The following is a 13,199-nucleotide window of genomic DNA, read 5'->3' as shown; positions in this document are numbered from 1 at the left end:
TTTTCTTCTTTATTCCACAATCCATCTCCACATTAAACTAGGGTTTTGTCTAAGTAGGTCTTTGAGATATGGCAGCTCTGATGTTGCTCATTTCAATCTTCAGTTTTCTATCCAACCACAATATTACTAGGGGGATAAGTGTGTGTCAAGGGGTACTTGTACTTTCACATACACCTCAGCTGTCATCAAAAGATGTGACTAAAACCCTCAATGTATGAAAATCCTCCAGAGCAAGCATGTGGACAATTCGGTCTCAAAAATAATTTGTCTAACAACACTGTTAGACACACAGAAAAGTAGAATGTCAGGAGAGATGCCAGCCAAACTTGATCAGAACCTGCTACCCAGTTCCTGTCCATTACTGGGTTTAAGGCATGTAATGCCTTCCTACCATTGCAATTACTACTATTTATGTGCCATGTAAGGAAAACTTTGCTAATATTTAAGAGATGGTGACTCGTAAATAGGGTGTAGGGTGTGCCTTTGGAAAAACCCTGAAATGAAAAACTGCAATTGCACAGAAGGAGGGAGAACTGGTATTTTCCATCGTTCAGTAAGCTGTTCACAGAAAATGCTGATGAGTTCATTCAAGGGACAAGTATTTAGTATTTATATATGGCAATCATCAGACAAAAGAAACTGCAGGCTACGTTCACTTGTAGTTTAATTCTATAGACTTCATTGAAGCAACTTCTATGTTGAACTGTACTGTTTAATATCAGTATAAACAGAAAATTTGAGACTGTTTTCTAATAATGCAAGGGTAATGTTTCACACCTTGTGACTGAGATGTATTGTATGTCATGTGGGGCAGGGCAGAAAGTCATTGGAAGAGTAGACAATTCAGATCACGGGAAAAATCCCATGAGATTTAAGAACTCTTATACTGCAAACTTTGTCATGACATAGCTACTGAAGAAGAGCTCTGGAGAAGTCTTCCTCTTCAGTACCAGTTTATCTACTTTTTAACTACCCCACATTCCCTCACAGGGTGTGAAAATAATTTGATAATATAGAAAAGATTTTTCAAACCACCAACGACCTGTTGTAGTTTTGTACAGAAAAGAGTGCTGAGGTACAGCTTGGTGGCAAAACAAAAGCAGCAGGACTTTGCTGTAGTGCAACCCAGATGCAACCCTTCTGCTAGAAAAGTTTGTATCAAGTGAAAATAAAAAGAAGTGAGAACAGAAGTTTGGTGGAAATGCATGTCTTGTTATGTGCTTTACTGTGTGTCTCAGTAGGAAGCTTATCTCAGCTGGACGGTAAGAGAAAAAACAGTGGGTGAGTTTTGTGTTCTGTTTAGAATAAATGGATTGGCAAAGAACACAATTGCCAATACATTTTTTTATTCAAATTCCTGCAATTTCATTTAATTGACAAGAGCAGATTTTTGTGTCTGTAAGAAAGATTCCTGAAAATGCTGATCTGCTGATTTGAAGAAGTGGGAAGACAGTGTTATAGTGTTATACAGCATTAGAAATGGGAAGACCTTGCTCAAAATTCTGGGATATTTATGACTTCAGTTTCCCCATCACTAAACCACAGGTGGCAGTAGGTCTTTACCTCCTGTAGAGTGGAGATTTGGTTCTTCACTGTAGCAGGCTCTGAAGTTTTCTAAGAAAAAAATCTTTTTGGTCGCGCACGTCAGTGTGGAGCTCCATCAGTGTACTAATGTGATATAGAGAAATGTGGCCTGCTGTATGCAGTGGTTTGGAAGTGCTGTTGTTGAAGTGTGGCATTTTATCAAAAAGACAAAACTCTAGCGGACAGTCAAATAATCTGTGTATTTTCGCTGTATAGGGAAGTAGAACAGCAGGCTGGCAAAGGCTTTTTGGTGTATATACTTATTCCTCCCAGTTAAAGTAGCTGGTCTAAAAAAGGTATTAGTGTTACCAATAGGTTAATAAGGATGTTATCACCAAGAAATCTTGTCTTGAAGACCAACAGACATTTGTTCACTCTGACATAGAGTGACGCACTGGACAGAAGAGCCCCTTCCACACCCTGGGTGCTGGAATTCAAAATGTAAAAATGAATCCCCAAATTGCATTTCTTTTCTGACTTTGACTGAGTGTATAAATGAAGAATTACATGCATATTCATCATTTTAATTTCATACAGAATGTAGGCTATTTTTATTCAGCATGCCCCAAGCCTGAAAGGTGACTTTCTATGACTTTACTATTTTCCTTGCAGTGAATCAGTATTTCCCACATAATTTCCTACATCTGGCATCAGAATGGCACATTTCCTTGTGACGTATGATGACATGGGTAACAATTTAGAGTGCCAAAACTAATTCTCTAATTAGTCAGGCCAGTGCAGACAGGAGCAGGAAGATTCCACACCCTTTAAGGAATCTTTACTGTTTCATTCTTTTCCAGATTTCCTTCTTGGTTTCTCATCCTTCTTTCTCTTCCTTTTAGTCTGAACTTGTCCAGCTTCATTGGATCAGTTATCTTCATTAATCTCCTGTTCAGCTTTTCGAAGAAACTATTTCCATCAGCTCTTTCTGTGAAACCTGTATTACCTGAGATGGGATATAACATGTAGCTGCGAAGTAGAGCACCTCAGAATGCAGCCCATTGAAGGAAGTAAAAATGCTGCAACTAACTTTGCTGAGGTATTGATCTGAAGATTTATGCAAAGGTTTCTCTTCTAGAATTATTGGTGCTTTCATACTCGTTAACTGGATCCATTTCAGAGTGCTGACCTCATTCATTTGCACATCATTTACCAGCCTTGCAGTCAACATGCTAAGCCTTTTAAATGCAGAAATCTGGTGAAGATTAGTCCTGTTTTTTTCATAGAACAATTTCTCCCATAATTCACAAGATTCTTAAAGTAGCTCATATTATTAAAGCCTCGAGTTATCTAAAGGTGGCACAGAGTGCAAAACGAAAGAGGATTCAACATCCTGAATATGGCTTTACAACACGGATTTCAGCTAGTCCAGTCTGAATGTGATCTCACCCTGGTACTATGCACTCACTGGCATACTCCCACAGCAGTGTTCAGTTTGTCCAGTCTTACATCAACTTGGCATTAGGGACAAGAACAAGAACGCTGGGAGAAGTGCAGAAATCAGACTCTGCAGCTACCTCCCTGTTAAAAAAAACTATAGTGTTACGTGAGTGGTGCCATACTTCAGGCTCCTAAGTATCCCTGTTGGCAGCGTGGTGTAATGTATATTTTTCTGCTGGCACCATTCGGTGTTAATATTTAAGTAGTGAGTGTCCAGGGAGCTCTGGCTAATTGTTTTCATTCTCCATGCCAATTTACTCAGGACCAATATGATCTCATAGCTTGACCTTGCTTTTTGGTGGTTTCGTCTCAGTGACAACTTTATCACTGAGAAAGGGCAGATGGAAAAGATACCCTGAGACGGTGTCAGTCTGAATGCAGACAATTTGTTAGTGATGGGATGCAGTAGGTCAGGTTGAAGGTTGAACTTGATGGACTCGTTGGACTCTTCATAAAGACAGACAGGTTTCTTCTATCTGCTACTACTGCAGGTGCAATGGAAGTGCTGGGGTGAAAGCCCTCTTCCCTTTCTAAGGAACAGAAGACAAAACAACAGGCCATCAAGATCTGAGGCCTCACTCAGTGGGGGCTACACATTTAGAAGTACAATCCAGGAACATACACGGGAAGTCCTTTTCCTCTTACTTGACACATGTTGGCGGAGATGACTCTAAGTTTCCATATACTTAGGTCTTTCCCACAATAAAAATAAGAATAAGAATAAGAATAAGAATAAGAATAAGAATAAGAATAAGAATAAGAATAAGAATAAGAATAAGAATAAGAATAAAAATAAAAATAAAAATAAAAATAAAAATAAAAATAAAAATAAAAATAAAAATAAAAATAAAATAAATAGTTGAAGGCAATAAGGGCATTACCAGTGTCCTAAGAATCTGCAGTACTAAGAATCTCAAATACTGAAGAATTAAATAGAAGTTACTTTTATTAGGCAAAGTATCCCCTTCTTGCCTTCTGGACCCAGCTGTTGTTTGCTCATCTGACTTAGAAAAACATTCTTCGTGTTCTGCATCTGATAGTCACATAGGAAACAAGCCTCAGGAGACTTTTCTGTGCTGTTGAGGATAACATTTTATATCCTCTTGTTTCTCCTTCCTGACATTTTTTCGGAAGAAGGCAGAAACACGATTCCAGAGGTGATTAGGCAATGCATTTCAAGGCTGGTAGATGTGTCTGTCAATTGAATAAACCATACTGAACTGCGTGCTGGTTCCAGGAACAAGAAAACTCAATTCAAATCAGAGGAAAAATGTTTCTGAAATTGTATGTTTTCTGTAGTTTACTTGACATGATTAATTCAAGGAGAATTTACGCACCAGTCCTAACACGGTTCCAGTGCGCAGTAATGGTGCAATCTTTCAGGTTATTTTCATTCTTCCTCATCATGCTATGGTGTTTCTAAGTCATCCTTCCACAGTGGAAACTAGTTTCCTTTTTTTTTCATGCTGACATTGCCATTCATATGACCAATCTAGAATATGAAATCAGCAGCATTGACTCAGCATACTTTGTGAAACAAACTGCTTTGTTTTATTGCCTGTTTCATTTCCGTAGGTGTATAGGGGAGATTTTCTGAGCTCTTCACATGCAAGCTGACAAGTATCCTGTAAATGTCATGACATTTCAATAGCCGTAGGACAAAAGCAGAAGAGCAGCTGCATCACCATCTCATTACAGGTTCACGTAGAACAATATCTTGACACCCACTGTGACCAATAAGGAATGCTTAGGAAAGAATAGGGAAAATATATAAAGATACTTTACACTTTTAATATTCCTCTGTATTTTTCTAGATGTCAAGAATTTGCAGCTGAGGAACTTCTTGAGCCAAACAGAGCATCTCTGTGTTGAGTAGGCCTGATAGGATTTTCAGTGATGAATTTGCTTAATCACTGTCTGACCCCTGTAAACATTTAGTATCCACAGAATGGTGTAGCAAAAATCCCACAGTTTAACTGTTAGATGTAAGGAGAAAACATTCCTTTAGTTTCTCCTGAATCCGCCACTGGCTGCCTTCATTTTTTTTTTTTTTTGGCCATGTTTCTTTTAGATTGAAAGCAGTGACTTCCTTGTTCGCTTTATGCATGCCATGTGCAACATTACAAAATTTTGTCACATCTCTTTCCCAGGCTGAAGAGGTGTATTCTACTTGGTTGTTTCCCCTCCCATAACCCTTATCATCCTCTGAACCTTATCTACATTTACCGTACAGACAGACTGATGCCCTTCCTGCTCTCTGCTTCCCACTGTTAGCTGGATTGCCTCCCAGTTCTTTGGAACCAGGGTATTTCAAAACTGTAGCTTGTGCCTGTTCTCATTTGCAGTGCAACACCTGCATGATGATCAAAGTGCCATCAACACTGCCAGCTCTCACTCATCCTCTCCCTGGTGACTGCTGCATGTGGAGTGATGCTTGGCAGCTTGTGTGCTGACTTTGGGGAAATGGTTTGTGTTACGTATTGCAGGTCATGCTAGTGCATTCCTATAGTGTTTTGGGTTTGTGGTTGCTATTTTGTTTTGTTTTAATTTAGGCATTGCTGGTATTTTTACATGTATATTTCCAACTTTTTCTCCTAAGTGCAGCCTCCTCACAGTACGGTGAAATCCTTGCAGAACCGGTTCAAGGCTTCTCAGCCATGTAAACAATACTGATTTTTGCTGTCCTAAGGAAGAGGAACCAGGACTGGAGCTGGGCCAGGAGGGTCTTGCTAGGGGAAGGAAAGGGGATGTTGTGGGCAGACAAAGAGCTTGGGGTAACCCTGGCAGAAAGCTTGCTATGCCTTTCTGGTCTCTGTGGGTGGGAAGTCCTCCCCCTCCCATAGCTGTCAGTCCTGCACGCTCTGATTTCTCTTTCAGCAGCTTGCCTGACTTTCCAGGAAACAGACCCAGGGCCTTGCTACTGTCCCCAGCACTCTTCTTCCAGCCAAGTACTACTTTGTCTGTGGTTTAAGTTGACCTTGACTACTCAGCTGTTTCCTTGAGGCACTTTTTATGTATCCTATCAGCCACTGAATTGTTGGCATCACTATGTGAAAACAGAAGATGTGGGCCTTCTGATGTTTTGCTTTCACCTTGGAGGGTAACCAAAGGCAATTTGTGGGATTTTTCAGTGTATTTTCAGATCCGCTAGGTATGCAGAGGTTTGGGTTTGTGAATTGGCCTTCGTACCAGTTCACTTCAGGGCTGCAGGTTTTGTCTTCTGTTCAATCTGGAGGTGTTAAGGTTCGGGCATAATAGAGGCTTGATCTGCATGTCAGCTGCTCATCCTATTGGAATAACTAGTTTTAAATAAATACCCCTCTAGGGTCTTAATGCTTAAGGTGCTTTTGTACTTTTTCCAAAATATTTTATATATGACCACATAATTTTGTCATTTGGACATCCCTCATTTTTATGTAACTGATCACCAAAAGGCTGCTGTTGCTATGAAGGTCACAAAATACTAAAGGGACAAAGTTTTGTGACTTTGCTGCAGTGTCTTACCTAACAGTACATAAAATGCAGATTGTTTTCCTTGACATTGCCACAGAGCAAACACCTTTCCATCCCTCTGGCTGCATTATCAAGGGCAAAAAGCTCAAAAAGACAGCCAGTACCAAGAATACCTATTGAAAATGGACTTTTTCTCGTATTATTTTTCCTCAGAAATCCTCATAAATAGCGGGTATCTGAAGCACACCCTCTATTTCTGGAACGTAAGAACTGAAATGAGGAGAGCTCCCTCCTGCTCTCCTCATTTCAATAAGAGGTTTGTCCCCCACTTTCAGCTTAGAGAAGAGGAGACTGAGGTGCGACCTCATGGCAGCCTGCAGCTTCCTCCCAAGGGGAGTGGAGGGGCCGACGCTGAGCTCTGCTCCCTGGGAACAGCAACGTGATCCTTGTGGGTACCTCTTAGCTCAGGATATTCTAGGATTCTAATTCCCATATCCCAGTGAATGCTAAAAATATGCCTGTAGCTGTGTCACATTTAGGCTGGAGTGCAACATTCTTTTGTCACAGATGCTGAAAGACCAAAAGATTTGCCACAGGATTGTTTTTCTGCTTCTTGACATATTTCATTTACCATCACAGAGACCAGAAGTTCTCTCCCTGAGAGTTAAGCCACATCTCAAAGGAATATTGCAGCTCTGTGCCTACATCCTGTCTTGCATCATAAAAACAAGCCTTGTTTTCATTCACATCAATGATCTTTGTAAGGCAGACTGTTTACAAAGGTCTGTTATGTGTGGATGACCATCTACAACAAATAAAATGCCAGCCAAACAACCACAACAAACTGGTTTTAAAATCAGCATCATCATTTCATGCCAAGATGAAGATTTTATCTAGAAGATTATTACTTATGTGCAAGAAAGATTAGCTTAAATCAAAGAAGACACAGGGAAGAACTCTGAGAGTGCCTAGAAGACTTCATGTTCTGCAAAGAGATGTTCTGCAAAGAGATGAAATGGGTTTACATTGTCGAGAGGAGCTATGGGGACTTTTTACAGGTACCTTAATGGAAAAGACCTATTAATGCAGCGGGATAGAAATGGAAAAACATCAAGAGATTTTGCATCAGTGCTGGGTGAAAGTACATTGGAAGTTAGAAGAACTTTTCAAGTATCTGCAAGAACCTTTCCAATGGCAGATGTGAGGGCAGAGACCTTAATTACATCTTTTTAAGATGATGTCCCAGAGAGGTGAAGCAACATCTAGTATCAGATGTGTTTTTGTTTCTTACGGGCTTGGAAGGAGATTCACTTGCTTTTTCTGCGTCATAGTTATTCTGTATTAATCTTCTGAGCCTCTGCAGCCACTGGCTGTCTGCAGAGATAAAAACTGGAATCCAAGATAGCAGTTTTGGGTGCACAGAATCACACAAAACTGTGTTTATCAGACATTTTTCACTAACAACTCCTACTGCAATGTGAATATGCACTTTATGTACCAACACGTGCTTTTGGCAAAGTAAACTGATCAGAAAGCTACCTCACATCCAGTAAAGCTGAAAGAAATATTCTTTTGATCCAAATAATGATAAAAGTATCGACAATTTTGCTTCTAACTAATTGACTAGATCAGCATATTTTTCTGTATACTTGGAAAGAAATTTTTCTTGCTGAGCTATCAATTACATTTACAAGTAAGTCTTAGTGGCAAACCTGTTCTTTTGTTTTGTTTTGTTCTTTCATTTATTGAGTAGTCAGATAGACCTTAAATAGTCCCTCATGCTAAACAGCTGAGAAGTGAGCTCTCAGCTGTGTTTGGAGACCAACAATGTTAGTATTCAGTGACAATATCATGATTACATGCATAAGAACCAAAAATACATCTGTGTTTAGATGGGGAAAGGGGACTTCTCACTTTGAAAACAAAATAGTATTCAAATATGTTATTTAAATGCATTTCACCAAGTCTTTCCGTACTGAAAATAAATGTAAAATCTATTTTTTCCCTGTAAGAACAGGCACAGCAATTCAGAAGATGATATACAGTCTTGTATTTATTATAAATTTTGTTTTACATTTCAGCCCCTGGTGCATTATGAATAAAGCCTCACAATGGCTTGCAGGTGGCAAAACTCTGTGCATATCTGAAACATTAAGATATTTCATACACATTTTCTTTACAGTTGAATGGATGGCTTCTGAAAACGTAAAAACCTTTTACAGAGAAGAACCCTTTTGAAATTGATAGTATTATTGCAGTGATGCTTGGTGACAAAAACCAAAATAACTATGATTATGTTTTTAAGGTTAGAGATGTATTTAATGACCATGAGACAAAAAAAAAAAAAAAAAAAAAAAAAAAAAAGGTTTTAAACACTAAAATCTTACAGCATTTGTTTCACTTCAATTGATCATATTGCCTCTAAGCAAGCTGCTTACTGATATCAAGAAATTCCGTTTTTTCCTCTGTCTCTTTCTTTCTTTTTAATACATTCACTTAGAATCTCCTTTGGTTAATTCCTTATTAGTTTGAAAACTGCAGCTTTCTTAAACTAGACAAAACCCAACTTTGTAGTTCTTCTGAACGAAGCTTACGGATGACTTAAGCTTACAGATAACTTGGTATTACCACCAGTTTGGTGACAGCTACCTCCTTGGTGTAGCTAAACCTGTGCAGGTGTTTCCAGCTGAGTGATGCGATGCTAGGCTAGGGCTTGGCTAGGATATTGCTTTAAATGCTCTGCGGTTAAGCACAGTGTAAAATTTTGTGATAAAATATGAGAAGTTGCTTGTGTTGTGACAGCCTACTGAGCCCAGCAGTTTCCTTTTGAAAATCGACAGTTTGTACATGGAAAGAATTGAAGACAATAAAAAATGAGAGTAAGATGATGAATACCTAGCCCTGGAGACACTGAGAGGCTACTGGCATTTCCATGCAGCTTTTGATCGTTTGCAGAGATTCCTCTCTTTTCTTTACTGATGCTGTTTCTTGGCTGAGCTGCAATGCAGACATTGTAATGAATTATCAGAAGGCACAACACAGTGAGATTAATTTACAGACATCAAAAACAGTAAAAAACACTCCTAGTGGAAAAAAAAAAAAAAGAGTTATTTTCTTTTTTGTTTCTTTTTAGTTGATTGTAGGTTTAAGTTGCACTAGTGGGAAGTCACTTGCAACTATTCTACACTAAGGTTCTCTGGATAGCTGTTGCATGCAATTTATCTCTGAGGAGATGCATCCATCCACAGCCATGAGGGAAGCTTGTCCTAGTGGTCAGCCTGACCAGCAAGGCAGTGCTGAGCAGTGCTCTCGTATTACTTCCGAGGCTCTCCCTCCAGAAAGCCCAAACATTGCCTGTGGCATTGTGGAGCTGAACACAAGCTCGAGGAATCCAAGACCAACATACTCATTGGAAATACGGGATGGATAACATTTAGTGTGGTTGTTTGCTTTAAATTACAGAGATATATCCAGTAAGCCTTGTTCCTGCCTTGTCCAAAGATTGACTAATTCTAGTCCGTCCTTATTCCCAGCCTTGCATTTCTCAAATGGCTCTCGGAGACAGAGTGCCAAACATTGCCCTCACATTGGTGTTTCTACCGGAGAAAACGCCCTTTGGTGGAATAATTCCAGTTACTAGGTAATCCTGACAGCTACCTGTGCAGAATCCTGTTAATTATCATCTTCACCCATTTTGCCTGGGGATCTAAACAGATTTGCTGGCTGTTCTTCAGTGTTGCTCTGCAATGGAATGAACATTTCACTTTAATTAATGTTAGCACCAGAGGAGGCAAGCGGAGGACACAGAGATGGCTGAAGGTTTCAAGCTTAAGGGCTGCCAACTCTTCAGCATTTACAAGCTGTGCCTTCCATCGCCTGCTGGATGCATTTACTTACATGATTTCCACAGCCTTGCAGTGGGGGCCCTTGGGAATGATTTCCACATTGGCCAGGTGCTTCGGCAGCATTAATCGCCTGACGTTCCGGATGCAGTGACACCGCAGCTCCGCTGCCAGCATCATCTCTGTGAGGAAAGGAAAGGGAAGCTCATAATGTCTGCAGACTTTGCACAGGTAACAATGAATAAGCTCCTGTTGCTGCCACAATTCTCTTGGCATCTCACAATATCAAGGACAGTGAAAGGCTACTGAAAGTTTGGGGGCCCTGTCTTAGGAGTGGAAGAAGAAGCTAGCCAAAGAGGTCGAAGGCTGCTCTCCATGAATACAGCCTGGAGGTGAAACCTGTTTGGGCTAAATTTCTGTGTTGGCACCTGGTGTGAGAGAGCCACAAATACATTTAGCTTAGAAGCTTGACGTCAGAATCAGGCTGCAGAGGAAGCCATGCAGTGTAAGTACTAGGAGCAAGAAATCTATCTGGCTTTGGGATGAAGCTTAATTGAATTGTGCCACATTCCCTACAGCTCCCAAGTCCATGGATCTGCTGTTGCCTGACAGTCCTTCCAGTCCCACATTTCCCTAGCAAATCAAGAACAATGTTATCCCAGCTTTAAAGATTGGGCACAGAAAGGTGATGGAGTTTCCCAAGATCACAAGCCATAAAGCCCAGAGCTCTCCCAGCTCCACTCTCTGCGGACACTGGGATATGTTCCTGTTTTCAGGTCAGACAGCACAGGGTTAAAGTGTACAACCACAGCTCTCACATTTCTTCATTTTTCCTGCTAAGGCAAGCTAGAGCTGCAGCCTGCAATTCCTGACACTTGAACTGTGGAATCTAGTTGAAAGGGAAGTTCAGTACTTTTCAGGGCAGCATCAACAAGCAGCAAAGATAAGCTTCAGATAAACAGATGGTGGGGGAAGGACAGACTCTTACTGAGATGAGCAGGGCCACAGAAGCTCAAATCCCATTCAGTTCACCAGTTGTCTGTGGATAGTATTTACATCCTTAATACCATCCAGCTCTGCCCTTTACCTCACCCTGTGCTACTTCTTGTACCTTGATAAGATCATCCACCTATTTCCCTTCTTCACTTATCTTCCGGCCAGCTGAATCCTCCAGTGGTTCTTTTGGCTGACCAATACCTCCCTCCCTGCCTGACAGAAAGCAGAAACAAAGGCACTTGAAAGTCAAACACCAGGCAGCACAGAGCATTACTGCATAGCAGCAGCACCTTTTCTTCTTCAGGCTCAACAGAAAAAAGTTTCCAAAGGTGATGCCAGAGCCTCACCATGGATGTTTATGATGATACTGGTGTCCTGTTAACCAGTTGTCCAGCCTGGAGATTGGTCACAGCTTATCCAGCTCTGTTCTGGCCCAGGAGGGACTGCACATGTGTGCCATCCCAACGTGAAGCCAAGATGCATGGACCTCCGTGGTGCTGAGGCTTGGGAGCATTCCAGACCCCTAAACTTGGCAAACTTTCTGCCCACAAAATACTCTCTGGACTATCCCAGCAGACTTTGCTTTTGTTTACCCTCATGCTTCTCTGGGAAGAGCTTTTACAGATTGGTGGTGATTAGAAATAAATTAACTCAAATTAAGTTGAATATTCCGGGCTTTAAACTCAGGGGTTGTTATTATAAAAACAACGTGAAAAGTCATAGTGATGAAACATGCCGCAGTTACCGCAGGCTATAATTCCTCAAGCCTTGGTTCTAATCTCATTTTTCTCAGAATATTTAAGGGACAAGTTTTCAATGTTAGTGAATCTGCAACAGCATAAGAATAATAAGAGACAAGAAATAGGCTCACTCTGACAGTTTGTGGATATCTTTATCTTGACCTGCTACCTTGAAGACAGTGTGAGTTTGGAAGTCCTACATACCTTGAAAATACTCTTTAGTTCAACCATATTGCAGAAAAATTGAAATATAAAGGAAGATAAATTCAAATTTCTTACCAGGAAAGTTGCCCATAAAAGCAAGAATCAGGAGGGAGATTGCAATCTTGGTATTCATGACTGCTCTCTGTGCCTTCTTATGGTGAACTGAAAACAAACTCTTCTGTCTCCAGACCCACATGGGACTGCTGACACTGCTGCAGGATTTGCTTTGCAGGCACAAGTACATACAGATGGAATTGCTCTTGCTCCTGCCTTTTGCCACAACCAGAAGTAGTGGAAAAATCTGAGATGAAACAGCTTCTGCTAACATACCTGTAAGCGAGCAGCAACCTGAAGCCCCTGGGCTTGCTCTGATTCCTTTAATTCCAAGAAAACAGTAAAATACTAAAATGCTTTCTTTATGGAGTTGAACATTGTGTGCCTTGCCCTCTTACTTCAGCAGTGTCATTCAGAAGCGAGCACAGTGGAATCAGTGGATGATGTTCAGACAAAGCTGATGTGAAAAGAGATTGAGACTCTCTGTCTGAGGTGAGACAGACGAATTGCAAGAGAGTAACGGAGAAATGCATGAGATGCATGAGTATCTAAAGGCTGAGCTTTTCAAACATGCTGGCTGAAACAGTGAGGAAGATATGAAGCTTCATTTGCTGCCAACTTTTATAGCTCAGTACTTGCTTTGTTTTTGCTCAGTGAAATACAAGGCAGAATTAACTTGGTAACAGAACAAAGGCAAAAATTTGGGTAATTGTGTAATTGGGAAAGAATAAAAATAAAATACAGATATTAAGGAGGTATGAGTTTTCAACATGTCTGAATATTACGCACTGTTTTAGAAAGAACTTAAAGCCATGTTTAACTTTGTCATTCCAGGTAGTAACAAAATAAGCTCTCCTTCCCTTCAAAGGGAACTAATAATGTGTGG

At 40.5% G+C, this 13,199-nt stretch overlaps 1 protein-coding gene and 2 long non-coding RNA genes across 3 annotated transcripts in view; 2 read left to right on the top strand and 1 right to left on the bottom strand.

The window, feature by feature from the left end:
- Positions 1 to 13,199, top strand: part of LOC137855834 (uncharacterized) — a 49,701-nt gene that overhangs the window by 8,817 nt on the left and 27,685 nt on the right. The window lies entirely within an intron of this gene.
- On the top strand, positions 477 to 9,581 carry LOC137855833 (uncharacterized). The gene is made up of 2 exons (XR_011095981.1): positions 477 to 6,038; positions 6,575 to 9,581. It is a non-coding gene; the product is annotated as an uncharacterized lncRNA (long non-coding RNA).
- LOC137855832 (interleukin-8-like) lies at positions 8,513 to 12,788 on the bottom strand. The gene is made up of 4 exons (XM_068680436.1): positions 12,335 to 12,788; positions 10,375 to 10,501; positions 10,135 to 10,218; positions 8,513 to 9,474 (listed from the first exon to the last, which is right to left on the bottom strand). The coding sequence occupies exons 1-4, from the start codon at positions 12,585 to 12,587 to the stop codon at positions 9,450 to 9,452; spliced, it is 489 nt and encodes a 162-aa protein (XP_068536537.1). The 5' UTR covers positions 12,588 to 12,788; the 3' UTR covers positions 8,513 to 9,449.

The sequence above is a fragment of the Anas acuta genome, chromosome 4 (assembly GCF_963932015.1).
Source record: "Anas acuta chromosome 4, bAnaAcu1.1, whole genome shotgun sequence".
NCBI lineage: Eukaryota > Metazoa > Chordata > Aves > Anseriformes > Anatidae > Anas > Anas acuta.
This window is presented reverse-complemented; position numbering and strand designations above follow the sequence as displayed.